Source organism: Acinonyx jubatus, chromosome C2 (assembly GCF_027475565.1).
Source record: "Acinonyx jubatus isolate Ajub_Pintada_27869175 chromosome C2, VMU_Ajub_asm_v1.0, whole genome shotgun sequence".
Lineage (NCBI taxonomy): Eukaryota > Metazoa > Chordata > Mammalia > Carnivora > Felidae > Acinonyx > Acinonyx jubatus.
In genome coordinates this window covers 73,696,833-73,720,131 of record NC_069384.1, presented here as the reverse complement: position 1 = coordinate 73,720,131, position 23,299 = coordinate 73,696,833, and the positions used below count along the sequence as shown (strand labels likewise).

Below are 23,299 nucleotides of genomic sequence, written 5' to 3'. Positions count from 1 at the left end.
CATGCTTCCAAAGTCTATTATTTACAAAGATAAAATTGAGCTTTTGTCCCCAAAGGCAAACTTGGAGACTCAGAAATCTTTTTTCTCTAAGTAATGTCTCTTCCAGGAATGTCAAGTCTATTTAGAAAATGTAAATACTGATAATTGTCTCCTTCCTTTCTCTTCACATTCCTGCTGTGACCTTACCCTGAGTGCACACACACACACACACACACACACACACAGTCTTGCTGGTGATTGAACAATCAGAGGAAGCACGGGAGTAAAAAGGAATAAATATGTATACACATATGCTCATATATACATGCATCTGTAAGTATTCATGTTTATATAAAGAATACAGAAATCAATTCAATGCAAGGTTTCAGGGGTTATCTATGCATTACACTTTCTTTTTTTATAATTTTCCATATTTTCTGAATTTCTAGAAGAAACATGTGCTGTGTCATCAGGAAAAGAAACATATATAATAAGGGAAATAAACAAGGTCTCTGGCTCCCAGCATCACCATCACAGTGAAGAAGTGAGAGTAGGGGACCCAAGTCTTCCATTGGCCACAGCCAAAGCTCTCCTCTCCTCATCTCTGTTACTTGATCTTCTTGAGATCCATCTGTTCCTCAGCTTTCAGAGCACCAGGCTCTCTTCGCTCTTTTTTTTAGTTATCTGATGCATCAAAAACCTAGATCTCAAGTCTGAGTCTGATGGAATGGAACTTTGGAGGGGTCCTGGGTGGGGAAGAGGGTAACTGGCATGAAGGAGTAACATCAAAATTTGTTGTAAAATAAAGATACAACACTTTGACTTGAATCTGACAGGCTCTGTGACTACTTTGACCCATATGTGAAAAGGGACACTGAAGACTCAAGGCTTAAGACACTGGCAGCTCTCTCTTCTTGGTACATACAGCCCTTCCTCCAGGAGCCCTGAGCCACCATGTAAAAAGTGAACTAGTCCAGGCATAGCCTGCTGGAGGAATCCAAGCTAACCACGTGGATATGCCATTTGAAGAGAGATATGACGTAACGGTTGTTATTTTAAGCCACTAAGTTTTGGTCAGTTGTTATGCTGCAGTAGATAATGAGAATAGCTTTCTTCCTGTGAAAGGGGTTAATACTACTGTGGCTACATAGAGGGAGCTTGTCAGTGAGAACTGCAACAAGATTCCATTTTAATTATCATAATAGGTTACAGAATTACTATGGGAGAGGTGCCTTTTTTGTTCAGAAAAATACCTCAATTCACCAATTAGGGGTGGAAAGTAAGACCCTAAGGAGATGAGTTGGTACAGAGAAGTAAAATAATATAACTAAACCACTGAATTGAAAATGGACACAAATTTGCAAGTAGGGAAGAACAGAGAATAGAGGAGGTAAAGAGAGATAAGGGAAGAGAAACCAAGGAGGGGCAAGCAATGTGGCCAGAGGCTAGACAAAATGACCAAGAGAAGTTTTTAAGAATACGGGCACCTAACAAATTCTTATTGGTTGCATACTCATGATGAAAATCTCTCAATTTCCCCAGAACTTCCGTCATATTTTCTACCAGTAGAGGTACCTTTTGTGACTTAAAAAAAATGGTGGAAATTAAGAAAAAAGTTTGAGTACCATGCCTATGTTGACTTGGTGACAACAGGGACAATAGGTGTCAGTTCCTACACTAAACTAATTTAGGATAGTGGTTCCGAAGTAGGAGTGATTTTGCCCCCCAGGCAACATTTAGTAATGTCTGGAGACACTTTTGATGATCATAACTAGGACAGAGTAACCGCTAGCATCAAGTGGGTAGCAGCCAGGAATGCTGCCAAAATTCCTCCAGTGTGCAAGACAGCCACCCACAAGAAAGAATTGTCCAGCCTAAAATGTCAAGGTTGAGAAATCCTGATTTAGAGGAAGCAAAAGACTGAGTCAGATGTGTCCATGAGAACCTAGATCTCCTGTAGAATGTGTAGAAATCTTGGAGAAGACATTGGACTTTCCGCAACCTATTGAATGTAGTTTGAATCAATTTTATCTAAATCATCAGGGCAGGGTAGTTCTAGTTAACGTCCAGGTTATGGCATCAAATTTAACAAATGAATCAGTAATGGCTCTTATTTGGAAGTAGCAGAAACAGCCTCTAGGAAAAGTGAGCAGAAAAGGAACGTATTAAGTAATAGAGGGCAGATCAGAGAATCATTAGAATGGTTGGAGAAAAGAACAACTCATAGAAGAAAACCCCAGGAGTGCCTGGGTGGCTCAGTGGGTTGGGCATCTGACTCTTGATTTGGTTCAGGTTATGATCCCAGTGTCATCGGATCAAGCCCCTACATTGGTCTCTGCACTGAGTGTGGAGCCTGCTTGGGATTCTCTCTCTCTCTCTTTGCCCCTTTCCCCCCACTTCTCTCTCTAAAAATAACATAACATAACATAACATAACATAACATAACATAACATAACAAAAGAAAACTCCAGAATGGGTCCATGAAGATTTCAGTCCTCTGACAGCTGGCAGGGCCACTGCTGGAATGAAGGAAGTATGGATGTAAAAGCCATCAGACAGAATGGATACTTCAAAAGAGGAAAGGAGAGGAGCTGCCAGATTGGTGAACAGGTGGAGATATGGGGAGAGTGGTGGCCTGGAGAGGGCATGAAAACTTGTACCCTTTTCCCACATGTCGCCCTAGGCATCTCTTCATCTGGCTGTTGATTTGCATCCTTTATCACATCATTTAACACACTGGTAAATGTCTATTAGTTGATCAAGATGCCCTGGTGGAAGGTCTTCAGATGTTAAAGGTTAGTAAGGAGACAGCACTGGATGTGATACACCAGGGCTCCTGCCCAGAGATCATTCTTTGTTGAAGATGAAGAACACCCTGATGCCTCACATTGGAAGTGCTACTTATCAAGCCAGATGATAGATGATGGAAATGTTGGTTGAAAGCATCCTGGCTTCTCCCAATGTCTTTATCATTCTTAATGAAGTGCTACTTAAATGATCTTATGTGGGCTGAGAATTCAGTGGGATGAAACACAGCAGATTAAATAGGGGGAAAATCTTTAAAAAAAATAAGAGGAAAAGAAAGAGAAACATGACATCAAAAAAGTTCATTTTAAAAGCATATAAACATCTTTCAGCCTTAAATAGAAAATGAAAATGCTGCACTTAGGCTTAAATTTTAATTTCCATCTTTGACCCTATAACCATAATCTAAGTCAGACCACATTGGGATAATTACAATTTCCTCCTAAGGAGGCTCTCTGTTTTTTGCTTCCCACCTTTAACCAACCCTTCTCCCACTGGTAGATTAATCTCCATAAAGCACCATCTGGATCATGGTGCTTTCTTGCAAGGAAATTGCACATAAGTCCTTTTGCCAAAAGAAAAATATCCAAAACATAAGTGGACATCTTCAAACCACTCTATGATCTGCTCTGAACCTATTTTCCAGTTTTCTCTCCCATTATTCTCCCAGACAAATGGTTTGCATATTGAGCCCTAAATATACCATACACTTCCAATTTACCTTGTGACCTTGAGAAAATTAATATATTTCTCTGAACTCATAAAAATACAAAATGGAAATGACATTGTCTGCACTGCCCATTGGCAGAACTGGAAGCCTTAAACTCAGTGTCCTAAAAGAACCAGAGGGTGAGGACTAGAATACAGTCTTTCTCATGCTTTTTGGTTGATACATAAGATTACCAAGTGCAACCCTTTCTCCACCAGATCTCTAAGCTGCAACCTAACATATGGAAGGCTGTAGCTCACAAGAACCTTTTTTTTTTTTTTTTTCAGTGCTCTTAAAATGGCCAGACCTCATTAACAGGCTCATGGAATGGTCCTAAAAGTTGAGATTACTTCAATCTCTTTCAGTATCCCTGCATAGAGTGTATATTTTGAGGGGGTAGGAATCAGTCTCAGACTGCATACTCAGGTGTGTGATAAATACTTCATTTCTTTATATTGACTGAATTTTAACTCTGAGCCCTTGTTTAGTTGGTTTCTAGGAAATTCAACTGCTGTCAGTAAGGTGGCTCTCCTGATATGGAGAATAAAATAAAATTAGGTTACTCTCCCATTATGGACAAAATAAAGATAAGTTTCATGGTATTTTAGAAACAGATGGCATAAGTTACAAAGTAATCTAAAACTCTGAGTTCAATAGAAATATAGATAGCAAACATAACCAGAAGAAAATACTCCATTCTTGGAGAATAATAATGCTATCATTGGAGAATAATAAGATTACGATTATTGGTGGTGTTGTTATAGCTAATGCTCATAATGGCAAAAGTAGGCAGTCTGCACAGTTCTCCATGTGCTCCTCTGTGGTTCCCAGCTTTACTTGTGGTTAAGTGGGCCATATGACTAGGTTCTGGCCAATCGAATGTGGGCAGAAGTAATCTTTGACCTATTGCCCACTCTCAGAGTGGTCGCTTTCACGTTATTTCTATTTTAGTCCTTAGCAATTATCCCAGACAACACTCTGGGCCCTCCAAAGTGACCTTGAAGGCTATATGTTTCAGATGGTATAGGTTCAAGCAGGAAGCAAGCTGCAGGTCTGAGTCTCTAGCCTTCAGGAAAGCTCCCCTCCCCGCATTATACATCAGACTGCTATGTGAGAAGGAAATAGCTCTGTATGGGATGAAGTCCTTGAGATTTGGAAGTCTATTTTCTAAAGCAAAATAGCCCATCCTACTTCAACTAATACAATTAGTAAGTGCTTACTATATACCTTGCACAGCTCTAAATGCCTTACATATACTAGCTTTTTCTAGAATGGAATAGACACATTAGCACATATTATGACGTCATGGTAATAGAATCATGTGGAAGTACAAGCCTAAAATAGTCATTGAACCCCAAGTTCACCACACACATCCTTGCAGCATTTCTTCCCCCCACCCTTCTGCTTCTCTAAATCTCACACATCCCCAAGGAAGAAACAAAACAGCAAACAAAGGAAGCAAAGGAAGGAGTTCTAATTTCTATTTGTTTTCTGTAAAGACATAAATCCAGTCCTGCTTGTTAAGAACTCCTTGGGTGTTACACACTCCTGTCATTGCTCCTAACTGGAATAAACAGGTGAATGAATCATTTTGCCTTTTCTAAATGCTGGCACCATCACGGTGTAGGCAGGTTTCCAGACCAGGAGATGGTAGAGCTCACTTTCCTGATGGTGTTTGTGAGTTACATTACGCTTAGAGCACTTGTGGCAAGCTACTGCCTCAACTGCTCACCTTGGCCCTCCCCACTGCAAAGGAAGGACCACTCAAAGTATGAGAAAGTAAGGAGGCTATCAACAGCTTGCAACAATGAACAGCAAGGATATGGGATCTGATCCCTCTGCGAGGCACACGGTTCCGTCTACTCTAGCTGAGGAAGGCACTAGCAAGCTGGGGAGGAGTTTGTACAGGTACTCCTAGAATGGATTGCCATGCAAAATTACTTAAGGGCCTAAGATGTATTTTATTTCTCACACAGGCTAAGTTTGGGAACATGGTGGAAGTAGAGAATATATTTTTAGTCTAAAAAGGAAGCAAAAAGCAAATGTTCCAAAGGGGGATCAAAAACACCTCCAAGCAGGAGGGAGAAAGCCTCAGAACCCGGGGAGTAGAAGAGAGCAATACTTCTGCAGGCTCTGGTTATGGCAGTGGCCCCCAAAAATGAGATGGCATATAAGTGGTCAGAGACATAGGAAACTTCAAAACAAATTAAAAACTAAATGGCAAAAGTTTTCAGTGATGGAAAGATGGAAACAGATTGAAGAAAACAACTGGTGTACTGCTTAAGCATGCATATGCATACCAGTGGTATGCTACTAAATGTTTAATTAGCTTTACAAAAAAATTACACATATTTATGCAAGTTTACGATACGTTTGACTAGGAATAAATGCTTGATTATTTTGATTGCTATCTACTCAGCAAAGAAGTTGTTCACATCATTGACCTATGAGTTGAAATCTGACATGAATATTGGTTGCTATTTGCCTACACATTAATAAGAGGAAAATGAAACAACAAAGGCATATGTGAGCACTTAAATAATTCATGATAATGTGCATGACTTCTTTACTGAATCAGTTAAAATGTTTTAAATACTGGAAGGATATTTCCTCAGTTTTCTGTGCTCTTCACAATGAAATAGCCACAGATACAACACACTTCTAAATGTAACCCATAGTAGGGGTGCCTGGGTGGCTCAGTCGGTTGAGTGTCCGACTTCAGCTCAGGTCATGACCTCGCAGTTCATGAGTTTGAGCCCTGCGTGGGCTTGTGCTGACAGCGCAGAGCCTGGAGACTGCTTCAGATTCTGTGTCTCCCTCTCTCTGCCCCTTGCCCGCTCATGCTCTGTCTCTCTCTGTCTCTCAAAAATGAATAAACGTTAAAAAAAAATTTAAATTTAACCCATAGTATTACTGTTTTTTCATAACTTTCTTAAGCTTAAACAATCAGCAAAATAATAAATCAAGCCCTGATTGGTAGTGTTTGCTGACTTCTATGGTGTAAATACTGCCACAATAACTAATGTCAATGAATGCAGGGTTGGAAAGAGATATGCAGCACACTATCATACGATATTTCCACCACATGGATATACTGGTCATAGATAACCATGTGCATAGAAAATAGTTCTTTTTCCAATTAGTGGTCATAGGTAACCTCTGGAGTCCCCCAGATTCCTAGTCTTCATGATCCTTTTGAATCTGATGGATCTACGGTTTCTGATCATGCTTAGGTGAAATCTTCTGGGGGGCTGTGAACGCTCAGAGGTCTTAATCTCTTCCATGTACAGGGAGGGTAGTTAGGGGAGAACATTCTCCTCCTTCTGGCCTCTAGGAATCTCCACCTTCCAACTTTTGCTTCTCCAAGGCCCTCTCTCTACTCCTAGGCTCCTAGCAAAATTCCAACACAGGCTTAAGCTTTCACAGAAAGCTTTCAGCAAAATAGCCTTTGAATTCCCCCACACTACCTTCCTGCTAACCTCCCTGATGTAAAGAAATTACAAAAGCTGTCTACTCTTTCAATGGTGGAAGGAAAAGAGAAGTCTGGAAAAACAACATAAATTCAATTTAAAACTTTACCTCACCTCAGGAGTGTGTAGGGCTGAGGCATGTCTTCAGTTTGAGTATCTACAATGGAGCCATACTTTCTTAGCCAATAAGGTATTTCAGTAGTCCTTGGTGCAGTTTTTTTCCCTAATAATTAAAATACTTGTGAAAACTCAACAAAAATATGACAAAAACCTCTAGCCAGATTCACAGAGGGATAACCACTAAGCATAAGGCCTACACAGTAGAACTGAAGATTATAGTCATTAGTCAATACTTCCTTTGCTACATAAAACAAAGTAAACCCCTTGACCTTAGAAGAACAGGGAAGAAAAAGAAAAGATGAAGCCTGTGAAAACCGGAAGGATATGTTATAGGTAAATGGCAGCCCAGTGTCTAGCACATTAAATGGGTGTCCGCTGGATAATAGTCATCATAGCAGTCATTATAATAGAAAGATCCAGAGGAAGATCACATCCATGAATTTATTGTCTAGGAGTTTGTTCACTCTAGGGACAGGAAAAATTTTAGACAATAATTTTGCATCTTTAATATGATGACAAATCTTGGCCTCTAAGATATAGGCACAGAAAGCAATAAAGATAAGTGAGAGGAACTATTTCAAGGTTTACAATGCAGAAATAACTTTAGAAATTACTTAGAAGGCAAAAGTGCCACTGCAGCAAATGAAATTTGTGACATGTAGTGCAGACTTGAGATTTCTTCTTAGAAAGGACAAAGGTATAAAAGTCATTAAAACAAAGAAAATGATGAATATGAAGAACAAAGATTAGAGAAGTACAATTTTGAAACTACAGCTATTTCTGATGTGGCTGAGCTGCATAAACTGGATAACTCACACTCACACACACCAACAACACGCATACACACACTCCTTAGTATCAGAGAGAGAGATTGGTCAAAAGAATTTAAATGGAGCTGTGAGGTAGGCAGAATAAAGCCTCCCACAAAGAAGTCTGCATCTGAATCCTTGGAACCTGTGAATATGGCAAAGGAGAATTAAGAATTCAGATGGGGTGTGCCTGGGTGGCTCAGTTGGTTGAGTGTCCAACTTCGGCTCAGGTCATGATATCGCGGTCCATGAGTTCGAGCCCCGTGTCGGGCTCTGTGCTGACAGCTTGGAACCTGGAGCCTGTTTCAGATACTGTGTCTCCCTCTCTCTCTGATCCTTCCCCATTCATGCTCTGTCTCTCTCTGTCTCAAAAATAAATAAACGCTAAAAAAAAAAAATTATAAAGAAAAAAAAAGAATTCAGATGGAATTAAGGTCGCTAACCAGTTCACTTTAAAACAGGAAGACTGGGGGCAACTGGGTGGCTCAGTCGGTTAAGCGTCTGGCTCTTGGTTTTGGCTCAGGTCCTGATCTCACAGTTTCGTGGGTTCAAGCCCCGCATCGGGCTCTATGTTGACAGTGTGGAGCCTGCTTGGAATGCTCTCTCTCCTTCTCTCTGCCCATGCCCCACTCATGCCATCTCTGTCTCTCAAAAAGAAATAAACTTTAAAAAATAAATAAAGTACAATAGAAAGATCATCCCAGATTATCTGGATGGGCCCAATGAAACCACAAGCGTCCCTAAATGTGGAAGAGAGAGGTAGGAGAGTGTCAAAGGGATATGATGTTCCAAAGATTTAACCAGCTATTGCTAGCTTTGAAGATGGAAGTGAACCAGAAGCCAAGGAACGTGGACAGCCTCTAAAAGCTGGAAAAGGCAAAACAAACAAACCAACCAACCAACAAACAAAAAACAACTTCTCCCTGAGAGCTCCCCAAAAAAGCAGCAGCACTGTGGACATTGTGCTTTTAGCTCAGTGAAACCATATCTTATTTCTGACCTCTAGAACAGGAAGAAAATAAGTTTGTTTTGTTTTAAGCCATTACATTTGGGGTAGTTTATTACAGCAGCAATAGGAAACACAGACAGCTGGAATAAATTCTACATAGCACACAGCCTGCCTTCCATACTCCTCCTTTGCTCTTCCCTCTCACACCCACAAAACAAGAAAGTGAAATGCATTTTATTTCCTTCCTGAATCATTTTGACAAGAAGTATGTGATACATTTTACAGCTATTTTGATGAAAACTTTCTAATACGTACAAGGTGAACAGACAAGTACGAGGAGCCCTCGTGGACCTACCATCCGGCTCCTGTAATTATCCACATTTGGTCACTCTTGTCCCATCTAATTTCCACCTACTTCAACCCTCCCCAATCAACTTAGAGATGTATATAAAATGCATGTACACATACTTGAAACTTGGAATGCACAAATCCTAGCTGTACATTTTTAAAATGTTTATTTATTTTCAAGAAAGAGAGAGCGAGCACAAGTGGGGGAGGAGCAGAGAGAGGGGGAGGAGCAGAGAGAAAGGGACACAGGATCCAAAGCAGACTCTGCGCTGACAGCAGTGATGTCAGGGGCTCGAACTCACGAACTGTGAAATCATAAGCTAAGCCGAAGTCGGGTGCTCAACTGACTGAGCCACCAGATGCCCCAGCTGTACATTATAAACAGATACATACAAGCCATTCAGACCCCTAGCATATGAACATCTATCTCTATATTCCTAAGAAGTTTCCCAATGTTGCTTTCCCACTTCCAACATCCATTTTCCCATAAATGGAACATCCTCTTTTGATTTCAACATGTCTGTTAGACTCATTCATGTCGTTACAAATCCAGTAGCTCTTCCCTGTTTGCGTTGAGTAGTATTTCCTTGTATAAGTTTGTTTATCTATTTTTTGTTGATGCACATTCGGTTTGGTTCTAGTTCTTGGCTATTGTGAACAAAGCTGCTATAAACATTTTTATACAATCTTATTTGTGCACCTGTGTTTTATGTCTCTTAGAGAGACTGGAATTGCTAGACAAAAGGGGAGCTGTATATTTAACTTTGTAAGAAACTGCCAAACATTCTTCCAAAGTGCTCATACCATCTTACATTTCCATCAGCAGTGCCGGAGTGTTCTTGTTGGCTCACATCCTCGCCTGAAGTTTTTTTAATTTTAGCAGTTTTAGTGAAGATACAGTGGTATCTCATTGTGGTTTTAATTTGCATTTCCCGGATGACTAATAACATTGAACACTGTATATGTTCATTGGAGATTATATATGTGTATAAAATATATAAATATATATATACATATATATATATGTTATATATATGTAATTGGCACCTTGATCTTGGACTTCCCAACCTGCAGAACTGTGAGAAATTTCTGTTCTTTATAAGCTACCCAGTTTATGGTATTTTGTTATAGCAGCACAAATGGACTAAGACATAATCCAGTTAAAAATTGAAGCAAGCACTACACAAAAGAAGATATAGAGGTATATATATATATATATATACACATATACCTGGTGTGGAGGTTGGAGATTATATATATACATACATACATATATATATACATCCATATATATACATATATACACACATACATATACATATATACATATGTGTGTATATATATATACACATACATATACATATATACATATATATATATATATGTATATATATATATACACACATATATATATATATATACATATATATACACACATATATATATAATGGTCTTGTTCTGGTCAGTGAGAGCCTCTTTCTGGTTCATAAATTTTTTTTGCTGGAACTTCACCTGGTGGAGAAGTTAGAAAGCCATATGGGGTCTCCTTTAGGTTGCTAATCTCATTCATGAGGGCTCCACTCACATAATTTAAGGCCTCCCAAAGGTCACTAATTCCAACACATTATGGACATTAGGATTTCAACATAGGAATTTGGCAGGGGTAGGGGGATGATACAAACATTCAAATGATAGCAGGTTGTTTATCTTATTACTGAGTTGTGAGATTTTTTTCATTTTTTTAAACATTTACTTATTTTTGAGAGAGAAAGAGAGAGAGCGAGCAGGGGAGGGGCAGAGAGAGAGAGACACAGAATCTGAAGCAGGCTCCAAGCTGACTGTCAGCACAGAACCCGAGGCAGGGCTCAAACCAACAGACTGCAAGATCATGACCTGGGCTAGAGTCAGATGCTTAAACGACTGAGCCACCCAGGTGCTCCAAAAATTTCTTATATATTCTGGATATGTATACTTTGTCAGATATATATTTAAAAAATGTTTTCTCCCAATGTGATGCTTGTCTGTTAAATTATATCAGTGGTGTTAGTTCATTAGCAGAAGTACTTTAGTTTGATGAAGTCCAAATTTATTAATTTTATTACTTTGTGGTATTACTTTCTGTGACGTAAGAAATCTTTGTCTACTCTCAAGTTGCAAGGATATTTTTTATTTTCTTCAAAAGCTTTAGAGCTTTTTATTTTTACATTTAGGGATATGTCCCAGCGTACACAACTTTTGTGTATATACTAGTTTTTGTATATGATATAAATTTATATTAAATTTTATGTATAGCATGTGTAGGGTATATTCTTTTCCACATAGATATCCAATTGTTGTAGCATCATTTATTGAAACAACTTCCATCTTTATTGAATTGCTTTGGTGCTTTTGTCAAAAAACAATTGACTGTACAAATGGAAGTCTATTTCTGAACCCTCTATTTTGGTCCCTTGATCTGTTTCTTCTTATCCCAATACTATACTGTCTTGATTATAATAGTAAGCCTTGAAGTCAAATAGTTGTAAATACTCTAGTTTTGTTCGTTGTTTTAGAATAGTTTGTTAATTTCTACAATATGTGCCTGCTGAAATTATGTTGAGAATGGGCTGAATATATAGACCAATTTGGTCCTAACGCCTTGGCAACCTACTAAGCAAACCAAAACCTAAAGCCTATAAATACATTAAGGTTAAGAAAGCATACCTAAGGCAACCAATCACAGCCAATGAGGCTTTCCCAAATAAGGCAACCACATAAAGCTAAAGCCAATCAAATAATTTCCTTGTTTTGCTTCCCTTTCTTCTTGATATAGTAAGTCTTGCCACTGACTCCTGTTGATGCAGCATTCCTAACCACTTCTGGCTCGGCACTGCTGAATTCAAATCAATTTTTGATCAAATAACCTCTTACAATTTTTAAGATGCCTCAATTTATCTTTTAACAATGCTGATTCCAACCTTTCATTTATTTTTTATTTTTTTTAACATTTATTTATTTTTGAGAGACAGAGCATGAGCAGGGGAGAGGGAGAGAGAGGGGGGGAGAGGGGGAGAGGGAGAGAGAGAGAGAGAGAGAGAGAGAGAGAGAGAGAGAGAGAGAGATACAGAATCAGAAGCAGGCTCCAGGCTCTGAGCTGCTTGTTAGCACAGAGCCTGACGCGGGGCTCGAACTCACAAACTGCAAGACCATGACCTGAGCTGAATTCAGTCGCTCAACTAAGCCACCCAGGCGCCCCCTCCAACCTTTCGTTATTACATGCAAGGCAAACATAAACATCACATGTATGTCTTTGCACATGTGGGAATGATTCAGTGGGATAAACGCCTAGAAGTAGAACTGAAAAAAAAGGGCCTTGTGAAATGTAAAGATAACCCATACATGAAAGAGGTTACCACTGTTTGGTTTCTCTTATTTTTTTCTAAAACAACTAGGAAGCAACAGTAACAAAGGAATTTTTGCACAACTCTACAATCCCGGAAAAAACTACAGTTTGTGTAGGTCAGTATAGCAAGTTCCTATCTGTACCTGTCACTAAAACAGTTACCACAATAAATGTAATAAAGAAAATCCTGGAGTCCTGCATTTGGGAAGTTTACTGCTAATGGCTAGGTCTACTACTTGGCTTTGTTGTGAATCGATGGATACTGACTTAGGATTCTGATGACTAAGGAAAAAGGAATTTTTCAATATTTTGTGTGTGGGGGGGGTGCCCTTGAAGTGAAGAGGGAGCCCTTTGATTTTAGTCCTGGTTTTGCCACTAAATAACTTCATTACGTTTCACAGGTCACATCCCTTTTATGGGCCCCAGTTTCCTCATAAAATGACAAGAGTAGTAAGGGGAAAACGTATTTAAAGTCCTAGAATTGATTCAGATTACTTAGGGAGAAAATGAAGATAGAGAAGGAAAGGGACCCCGGATCTCTGAAATCTGGGACCCTCTTACACGGAGAGTTTTTGGGAGAGGAGCCAGCAAAGGAGAATGGGGAGCAGAAAAGGAGAATGTTATGTCCTGAAAACCAGGAGAGGGAAGCCAACAAAGAAGGAGAGCGCTGAGCACCCAGGCTTCTGAGCTGAATGCTGAGAAGTCCAGTGTCCACTGACAATATGGAATTGTTGGAAGCCTTGACGCAAGCCATTTCAACAAATGAGTTAAAGTCAGACGAAAGCCAGTTAAAGAGTAAACAAAATCATTTGTGATGCCTTTATAAACTGCTCAAGCTTATTGCAAACCCACAGCTGGTCTAATTCATCGGAGCCCTTCTCAGATCCGACCTTCAGAGATTCTAAAGCACTTAATCAGTCCATGACTCCTCTTGCCTCCCAAGATTGTTCTGAGAGTGTTTTATAAACAAAGACACCGAACAAAAGAGTGGGGCAACCGTTGGTTTTCATTATTCTATTACACTATTACTGTATTCATTTTGTACTCGCTAGGCTCCTCCAAGCACCGTAAATACCTACATTTTCTTAAATTGGCAGCCACCCAGAGAGAATTTATCAATCCGGTTTCCTCGCCCGGCACCCTGTCAGTCCCTGCCCAACTCTCAACCCCTCACCTCTCCAAATCTTTGACCTGGAAAACTCAATTTCGTAACTCCAACCCGGAAACAAAGAAGGAGGGAAGGGGTGATGGGAGGCGGAACGCGGCTGTCTCCTCTGGAGGCTCTGAGCGCAGGCACTAATCCTCCACGGACCGTTTGTGCTGCCCTCCTAGGAAGCGTGGCGGGGGTGGTGCTTATTTTCCTGACGGACAGAGTACGGGTGCCGGGCGGGCTCTCGCGGAAGTCCATGCGCCATTGGGAGGGCCGCAGTAGCTGCTCTGTGCCCTTGTTGCCGAGGGCCTCTTCCTGGGTCACTCCTGGAGCAGGGGCCGGTCTGGGGTTGACACCGGGGCTCCGGCGTGGCCCTCTCGGCGCCCGTGTGACCTCCTCGCCGGCGGGATGTGGCGACTACGCCGAGCCGCCGTGGCTTGGTAAGTGCGGGCTCAGACCTGGCCCCGTTATTTGGGGGGCCTCCGGAAAACCGGGTTATCCCATCACTACCTCCAGAATGTGCACCTAACTCTCAGGCCAGGCGGAGGGCGGTTGGAGGATTCCGGGATATTTTTGAGGACCCGTAGTTACAGGAGCCCTGACTGGGCTTACCTGAAGTCCCGGCTGCAGTACCGGCCCTTGTGCCTGTTTTCTGTGCCGCCAGAAGATTCTGGGCTCCTTTCAGTCTTGGCCTTCTCTGTTGTCCTTCTGTCCCTGTCCTCTTTCACCTTTCTGCCCTCGCTGTTATCTCTGTCTCTGGTTGCTTCTTGTTTCTGCCCTCTCCCTCCCCTCGCCGTGTCCCTCTTAACTCTTTTTCTTCTGCCTCCACGCCAGGTGTGCCTTGCTCCTGCATGTACTCTGTCTTCTGCTAGGGTAAAGAGGACTGTGCCTCTTGCCTTCGTCCGCAGACTAGACTTGCTTTGGAGTCAGATCTGAAGCAGTGACGCAAATGGTGGCCGAGGTGGTGATTAGAGATACCCTGTTAATAGCAGCTTTTCAGTGTTAGGGAGAAAGGCTTGCTTTGGATGCGAAGTGGTGAATATAGCACCAGCTTTCTAATCACATTTATTTTTGCCCTGGCCTCGTTTAATCCTAAGTAGAAAATCATAGGAGTTTTTTCATTTCTGCGGGTTACTACGGGCATTTTAAAGAGATTTAAATTTGACTTTATCTTGACACATATTTGTGTTCTAATATCCTTAGATACTTTCAGGCTTAACTCATTGTTGCAGGCTTTTGAGAAGAAGTAATATGCATCAATTAAGGTTGGAAAAACTTGGTTTTCCTGAATTAGCCTCCAAACACCTGTCTTGAATTTTTTTCAGAACGTTGTTTAAATAGTGTAGGTAATTTATAGTGTTTATAAGGAATGGAATCCATTTGTTTTATAAAGGTTAATTTGAGTCTATATTTAGAATCAGATAACATACAACAGTTACAGTCAATTAGAATAAGTGAATAGTTATTTCTAATTTAATGGAATTTGAGTTTCTGAGTAAATCCATAGCCCTTGATAACTGCGGTAGATTATTTACTACTTTTTTATTTCTACTCTTCACTATTTCCTGGAGAAACCTATCTAATTTTATTTGAATAAAAAGAGAAAAGACTTTGCCAAAAATAGCATACTTCATTGGAACAATTAAGATATGTAGGAAAACTTTAAAAATTGACCTTAACAACAAATAATTAATAACTGACATATTTGTTTGTGGATGTCGTTGGGGTAAATTATTTCTAAAGTTACTATAGACTCTGCAAAGTCATGGCTTAAAAGTGTCTTATGTTGATAGTGCAGTTTAGCTACCCTGCAGAAGTAGAGATCTGGAAAGTTAGAAGCCTCAGCTCTGAAATTTGTCTTTTGCTGTATTTCTTCTGCAAAGAAGAATACGTGTTATGAAGGAGTACACTTAAATTTCCATTCTTTTTTTTTTAATTTTTATGTTTATTTATTTTTGAGAGAGAGACCAAGTGCAAGCAGGGGAGGGGCAGAGAGAGACAGGGAGACACAGAATCTGAAGCAGGCTCCAGGTTCTGAGCTGTCAGCACAGAGCCCGACATGGGGCTGGAACCCACAAACTGTGAAGTCATGACCTGAACTGAAGTCAGACCCTTAACTGACTGAGCCACCCAGGTGTCCCTGAATTCCCATTCTTAAACAGATGGGAACATAAACATTTTTTGACATACATATCTAAATACATACTCCCATATTTAGGTGCAATAAATATTTGTGTAAACTTGTTGAAAAGAGAATTCTGTATTAGGAAATGATGCATAGGTTAAAAGAGATGGTAGAGGAGAGAGAATAGATGGTTTCGGGGGCAGCAGAGGAGCTTGCTTTGCATCACATTTGATTTTCACTTTGGCCAAATGTAGAAGTCTGTATTCAAAATACTTTTCCTTCAGAACTGTAAAGGCACTACCACATTTTTTTCTGGCATCCTTTGTCAACGAACACGGAATACAGACTGTTGGGACAATCTGATTTCTCTGTGTTTGTAGGTATCCTGTTTTTCTTTTCTTCCCAGACCTTCCCTGCCCTGCACCCCACACACACATGAGCTTTAGCTCCTCCCTGGTAGATTGTTCATCCTGGGGGCAAGTGTTCATATTTTAACATTCAGCTGCACTGGACTGAGGGTGACACAGCCTTTCCCCAGATGGTGCTTCAGTAAATCTCAATTTCTTCTCCTCTTTTTACTCTCTTACCTATATCTCAAGAGGACCCTTTTGTGGAAAAGAGTCTCTCCTGTATGAGCATTGATCTTTTAGAGTACCACCATGAATTGGAAGCTCTGGAAATAATACTTGAGGATACCTTCCCAAGTACTAGGATTTTGTTTTGAGTCAATTAGCTTTTCCAGGGGATTGATTGAAGAACATTTTACATGTGGTTCCTGATTTGGACAACCAAATACTCTTTTTTCTTGGTGTCACCCACAGCTGTTGTTGCCACCATTGTGGAAACAGGGATTTTAGAGGTTTGGGAATAAAAAAGGAAGAAAACAACGAAAAGCCAAAACATCTTAGCAATATGACTACTTGGGTCTGGAGTTTATCTATTTGGATATATATTTAGATTAACTACTTTCTTTAAAAAAGCAAACAACTTTTGAGGGATAAAGGACTACTCATGAATACATTAGTAGAGGCTAGGGCAGTTATTGTTGAAATGACATTTATTGAGCACTTACTGTGTGGTCATTGCTAGGTTCTTTCACCTTTTGTTTTGGTTTTGTTCTCCCAATAACATATGTTTATTCAGCAGATGTATTAAGTGTCTACTGCTTGTGAAGCATTGGGCTAGGCTTTAGAAATACAATGGTAAGCAAAACAGACAAGACCCCTCCCTGGCCTTATGAAGATTATAGTTTATTAGTAGAGACAAATATTAATGCAATAATTACATTATTATGTTAAACAAATTTTATGTGCCCTAAAGAAAAGTGCAGGGAACTAAGAACTGTAGCAGAGGAACTCGAGTGAGAATGTCGATGCCAGGAGAGAAAGGGATACTGAGGTGAAACCATTAGTGACCAGAGTTCACAGGAGTAACAGGAGTTAAGAAGGTAGAAGGGTTTGCCCAAGCACAGTGGGCATCAAGGCCCTGAGATGGGAAGGATTATGGCACAGTCGAGGAGCTACGTGAACATTGGTCTGGGTAGAGCTCTGAGGTTAGAGGGAGAGAGGCAGGGCTTTATAGACCAGGAGTTTGGATTTTTATTCTAAATGCAGGAGGAGACATTGAGGGAGATTGACCCATGTGAGTGACAGTGATCAGGTTGACATTTCAGAAGAGTGCCCTGTTGTGCTGTGGAGAACACCTCAGTCCAGACTGTTGTTGCGAGCCCAGGCGAGGCATGGTGGTAGTGGAGATGGGAGAGTGGAAGGCTGGAGATGTATGCTGGAAGTAGAATGAACAGAACTTGAGGATGAGGAAAGTATCAAGAATGAGCCCAAGTTTGTGGCTTATGCGACTGAATAGGTGCTTGTGCTTTTTCCTGAAATAGGAAGTCCTGGACGGGGGCCAGGGTTTGGGAGGGACGGAGGAGAGATAGCATGGATTTGAACATCTTGAATTTGAGGTACTCCTTTGATATCTAAGGGGTGGTGTTCAGTAGGCAGTTGGACACAAGGATCTGGAACTTAACTGTTTGTACTAGACGTACAAGTTTTGAGAAATGTGGATATGCAGATGGCAGTTGAGGAGATGGGTGTGGATAAGGTTGCCTGGGAAGAATGGGTAGACTGAGAAGACAAGTGACTTTACATCTAAGCCCGATGAACTCCCAACATTTAAAAGGTTGTTGGGGAGGAGGTGCCTGAAAAGGAGTGGCCAGCGAGTAGGAGTAAAGCTAGAGACTGCGGAGATTGAGGGCGTTCCAACAAGGAGGGGGTGTCAATGGTGTCAGATATTGCCGAGACAAAGAAAATGCGAATCGAAAAAACAAATGCCCACTGGAAGCCTTCAGGGCACTCGGTGAGGGCTGTTTCACTGAAGTGAGACAAATGGAAATCAGGTTGGTTTGGCTTTTAATAGAGGAGCTAGAGCAGGGAACTGGGGTCTGTCTTTCTCTCCTTTAAACTGACAGAGACTTGACTAGTGATTCCTGAAAAGAAAGGAGGAATTCAGAGGAAACAGGGATTTGCCTTTAAAAGGCAGAAGAGTACTTCCTTACTGTAATCTTACAGGGCTTGTGGAGGAGGGTGGGTGTCAATGCGGTAGGTAAGCAACAGCTTGTGTCCCTCTGATGGCTTCCATTTTCTCCCAAGAGTCGGAGGAAACAAGGAGAGATGTGGGAGGGTAGAGGTGGGTGGGGAACATCTGAAATAGTCCTAGCAGATAGTGGAAGAATGAATTGATAAAAAGTAAGATGGCCAAGCTGTTTTTAGGGCCTAGCTGAGATGTCTGTCCAATTGGGTGTGACTTTCTTCAGTAGTGCTTCATTCCCTTGGTACAGGCTTAAAGTGATAATAAGGTTCATCCAGGGTTTGCATATTGCCAAACAAGTGTAACAGAAAGTCAGAGGGCAAGGGAGTTTAGAGTATTTGCAAAAGAGCCTTTAAGACTATGAACCAGGCTAACTAGGTAAATAGATAAGGTGGAGACTGATAGGTTAGGGAGAAGATAGAAGTATCCATGACCTGGCTGTTCCTACAGGGCCAAAGATGGTTGTAGTGAAGGGGATTATGGTCTGAGAAGAAGATACTTGAATTAGTGATTATTGACAATAACTCTGATGTAGACGTAATCCTGTTTTAACAGATTAAAAAAACTGAGGCTTTGGTAAATTCATAATTTGCCCTTGATTGCACATGAGTAAGCAGTGAAACTGGAACTGGAACCAAAGTTTATCTGACTCAAAACACTAAGTGTCTGGCTATAAGGACAGGGTTGAAAGAAGTTTGAGCCAAGTGTTATGAAGCCGTGGGCTATTCCCCCAGTTGGTTTGGCTCTTGATTGTTTTATATCTGTAAGTGTAGTAATCTTAGTCTCCCAGCTAAAACGTTAGGATTACTATTTACTCTTTTCCTTGTCTCCTGTGTCTAGTCCATCATTCTGGTATCTGCCTTTCCCTTTCCTTTCTTAGTGCTGCCACCTCACTTTAGTGTCTTCTCTTGTATCTGTGCAACTGATACATGATCGCCTTATTGCTCCCCAAATTACCAAACACTGGGCGGCTTCAATGGGAAAACATTTATTTCTCACAGTTCTGGAGGCTGTGAGCTCCAAGATCAAAGTGCCGGCATATTTGATGTCTGCTGAGGAATCACTTCCTGGTTCCTAGGTGGGGGCATCTTTTTTCTGTGTCCTCACATGACAGAGAAATCTGTGCTCTTCATCTCCTTATAAGGGCACCCAACACATGGGCACATCCATGACTACAAATAAACCAAATTATCTCGTAAAGGCCTCACTTCCAAATACTTCATGTTGGGGATTAGGCTTCCACATACAAATTTTGGGGGGACACAAACATTCAGTCTGTAGGACGTTGCCTTTAATAACCTTCTTTCATTGCTGTTTGATTGCTCTTACTTACTCTACTCAGAAACTTTCAGCCAGGTACTTTATGTGGTAATGATTTTTTCCTTATTTCCATCCCTGGGCTGTCTCAGGATCATGAGACGTAGAGGAGAGACCAAAGAATAGCTGTTCTAAGCTGCTGGAATTTTTGTGTTTGAAAGCAGGTTTGCATTCATTTTGTTTTCACTTTTACTGACAGTGAATAGCAGTTAATAAAATAAGTCTCTGCCTTTTTTCTTTTCATCTCAATTCCTTGGATTGGGATAGCCTGCATGTAGTACATGAGAGGGAGGGCTCTGGAGTCCCACTGCGTCAGTTTGAATCTTCATATAAGTGTGCACTTAGACAAGTTGTGTGTGTGTGTGTGTGTGTGTGTGTGTGTGTGTGTGTGTGTGCGCGCCATCTTTTCCTTGTTGGTAGGATGGAGGTAATACTAATACTTTCATCGTAGGATTTTTAGCAGGATTAAATGAGGTAGCACATGCCGCAGCAGTGCCTGGAAATGGAGTAAGTGGTTAATGTAAGCTATGGTATGATGTCGTGTGCTTGGTCACATGCACCCATGTGCATTTTCTCTTGTGCATACTGCTCTTTTTATGTCGTTTCCTTCTCATTGTTACCCGGTCTGATCTTTGTCCCATTTTGGTTTTCTTTTCAGTGAGGTCTGCCAATCCTTAGTGAAACGTAGCTCTGGAATCAAAGGAAGCTTACCACTACAAAAACTGCATCTGGTTTCACGAAGTGTTTATCATTCACATCATCCTACCTTAAAGCTTCAAAGACCCCAATTCCGGACATCATTTCATCAGTTCTCCTCTTTAGCTAACCTTCCGTTACGTAAATTGAAGCTTTCTCCAATTAAATATGGCTACCAGCCTCGCAGGAATTTTTGGCCAGCGAGATTAGCTGCAAGACTCTTAAAACTTCGATATCTCATACTAGGATCTGCTGTTGGCGGTGGCTATACAGCCAAAAAAGTGAGTAGAACTTTCCACTGCTTTTCCAGTTATTTTAGCATGATTATTTGAAGGTCTTATAACACAAATTGTTTTTCTTTAGTGCAGTAGAATATTTAAAAATTTATGGTGTGTCTCTACCATGTGCTAAATTAACGTTGCAAATAGGAAAATGCTCTTTGAATCTTGGTTATAATTACAGTAGGTGAGAATGGCCTAGTGGAAGGAGCACTAGGGTGGGGTGAGGTCACCTGGCTTTGATTTTCAGCTTGCCACTTAGTAGCACAGACAGGAAAGTAGGTGTCATGCTAACACAACCACTTTGGGGCAGCTTTGGGAGCAGAGGCAAGGTGTCCTGACCCCTGGTTTGTGTTTCTTCTGTTCCACAGTATTGTTTAGGTAAATCATGAAGCCTATTTGAAGTAAGAATATATTTTCAATTTTTACATTTTCCATATTTAGTAAAAGGACGCTTACATGTTCTATACGCTTGCCTACTAATTTGTTTTCAAAGGAACTGAGGCTATTTTGTTTCCAAAAATTTTGACCATAATGTATCGCTCTTTGTAGACTAGCATGTTTTAATTAGATAAATTAAGGTGGTTTTTCTTTATTTTTTGTATGACATTCAGAACATTCGATTGGCATATTTTCTTTTCTTTTAGACTTTTGATCAGTGGAAAGATATGATACCTGACCTCAGTGACTATAAATGGATTGTGCCTGACATTGTGTGGGAGATTGATGAGTATATTGATTTAGGTTTGTATCATCAACGTTAAAATACGTTTTTTTGGTCATATCTTCAGGAAAGAGAAATAGTGGTATTGAGATAGTTTCTTAACTCATGAGTTCACTGTGTAGCAGTTTTAATGATAAAAGTAATAGAATATCAAAGAAAAAACTGGTAGAAAAAAAATAACCCCTTCGTCCATCACTTTCACATAGCTACTACTATCCTCATGGACATTTTCTTTTAATTGAACCTAGTCTGTGTATGTGGTTATTATTTTAGTTTCCTTTTTAAAAGTTATATGGCAACAGTATATACTTTGGCTTCTTTTCCTGCCCAACACATTTGTTAGCCAAAGCAGCCTCTCTGAACATCACTTTCAGTGTTCTGTATTCTCACCCAGAGCAGATGCACCATAACCCACCTCACTAGTTACTTTTTATTGGATACCTTGGTGACTTCTACTTTTTGTAGCCAAGTCCCTCAAAGCCCGCTAGAGTCTGTAATAATTTCTTGCCATAGTCAGGTACTGTTCACCTTTTTCTATAATAGGTAGATTAGAAAAAAGTATATCTGATAGTTCTGATTGCCATTATGTTATGATGATTTAAACAAAATTTTCTTTTAATGGAATTACTTTCCTCAGTCTTTTTTTTTTTTTTTTTTAGAGTTTGTTTAATTTCTTAGGTGCATATGGGGGTGGAATTACTCTCTACATGCACTTACAGCTCTTAAAGATAAAACCGTGCTGCACTGACAGAGGGATCTGCAGGAATCTGTAGCATTCTTTCCATGTTTTTCTAATATTCGTGAGGAGAGCTTTTACCTTGATGTATTTGCCAGCACCACAGTGTGGGGCTGAGGGTCGGGTTCTGAAGCTGCACTGGCCAGCCTCAAGCCTGACTCCCTGCTTCTTTGCTGTTGTGCAGGCTCATCTACTTAACCTCAGTGCCCCAGTTCCTCACCTGTAAAGTGGGTTTGATGATAACTGTTCTGTAGGGCTGCCTTGAGGATTAAACAGGGGAGTGCCGTAACAGCATTTAGAATAATATCTGACATACTCTTTATTTTGAGAATATTTATGTATTTTAGTCCTCTGCAGAGAAAATTAAGAAAAGCATATTCTAATTTAGAAGATACTGTACTGTTGTACCAAACTTTGACAAAATTGAGCGTCAAAATTTTCGTAAACAAAAATGAATACTTTGACCATTTTATAAATAAAATCAGCAGAAATAAAACCGAAGTTTACCATGGGTTCTTAGACAGTTATTTCCAAATGTTAACAAGTGTGAATTTTCTTAGAGTCTGTGAAAGGATGGAAAAAAGTAATGGAATTCTATTTTTTATTTCATTACTGTCTTTGAGTTTGGACCAGGTGTTTCAAGAGGTGTTTTTCTGTATTTTCTTTGATTCTTGGCCTCTTTGCTGTGACTTTCTCCTTAAAAGTACTTCTGATTCCAATACAGCATTAACATTGTTAATACAGTGCTTATAGTTCCTGGCTAACTTATAAATGAAAAGTTTCCATCTAAGCCATACATCTGGTGACTCTTTTTAAAAACATTTCATGGCCTGTGGAATATCATCACAATGACATATTGTCTCAGATACAATTATAGTTGTAATAGGGAGAAAAATAGAAAAATATTTTAAGTTTATATATGATGATTATTTCTATTTTGTCAGTGTTTTAATAGTCAAATTCTTATTTTGAGAATTTTGTTTGTTCTCCAGAGAAAATTAGAAAAGCACTTCCTAATTCAGACGACCTTGCAAAATTGGCACCTGACTTTGATAAAATTGTTGAAAGCCTCAGTTTACTGAAGGACTTTTTCACCACAGGTAAGGAAGGACC

The 23,299-nt window shown here is 40.2% G+C and overlaps 2 protein-coding genes across 12 annotated transcripts in view; one reads left to right on the top strand and one right to left on the bottom strand.

Annotated features, from left to right (window-relative positions):
• ATP13A4 (ATPase 13A4) overlaps positions 1 to 14,609 on the bottom strand; it is a 196,563-nt gene extending 181,954 nt beyond the window's left edge. The window contains exon 1 of the mRNA XM_053221900.1: positions 14,334 to 14,609. The gene's annotated coding sequence lies outside the window, so the exon portion shown is untranslated. The remainder of the gene's footprint in view (positions 1 to 14,333) is intronic.
• OPA1 (OPA1 mitochondrial dynamin like GTPase) overlaps positions 13,936 to 23,299 on the top strand; it is an 85,349-nt gene continuing 75,985 nt past the window's right edge. For 10 of the 11 annotated variants that reach the window (XR_008297741.1, XR_008297739.1, XR_008297740.1 and 7 more), the window contains exons 1-4: positions 13,936 to 14,161; positions 20,411 to 20,729; positions 21,374 to 21,470; positions 23,179 to 23,286. Coding sequence is in view for 4 of the 11 variants with exons in the window: in XM_027061181.2 (XP_026916982.1) it covers positions 14,130 to 14,161; positions 20,411 to 20,729; positions 21,374 to 21,470; positions 23,179 to 23,286 (556 nt within the window). In the remaining 7 variants the exon portion in view is untranslated. The remainder of the gene's footprint in view (positions 14,162 to 20,410; positions 20,730 to 21,373; positions 21,471 to 23,178; positions 23,287 to 23,299) is intronic. The other variant, XM_027061184.2, reaches the window with a different exon arrangement.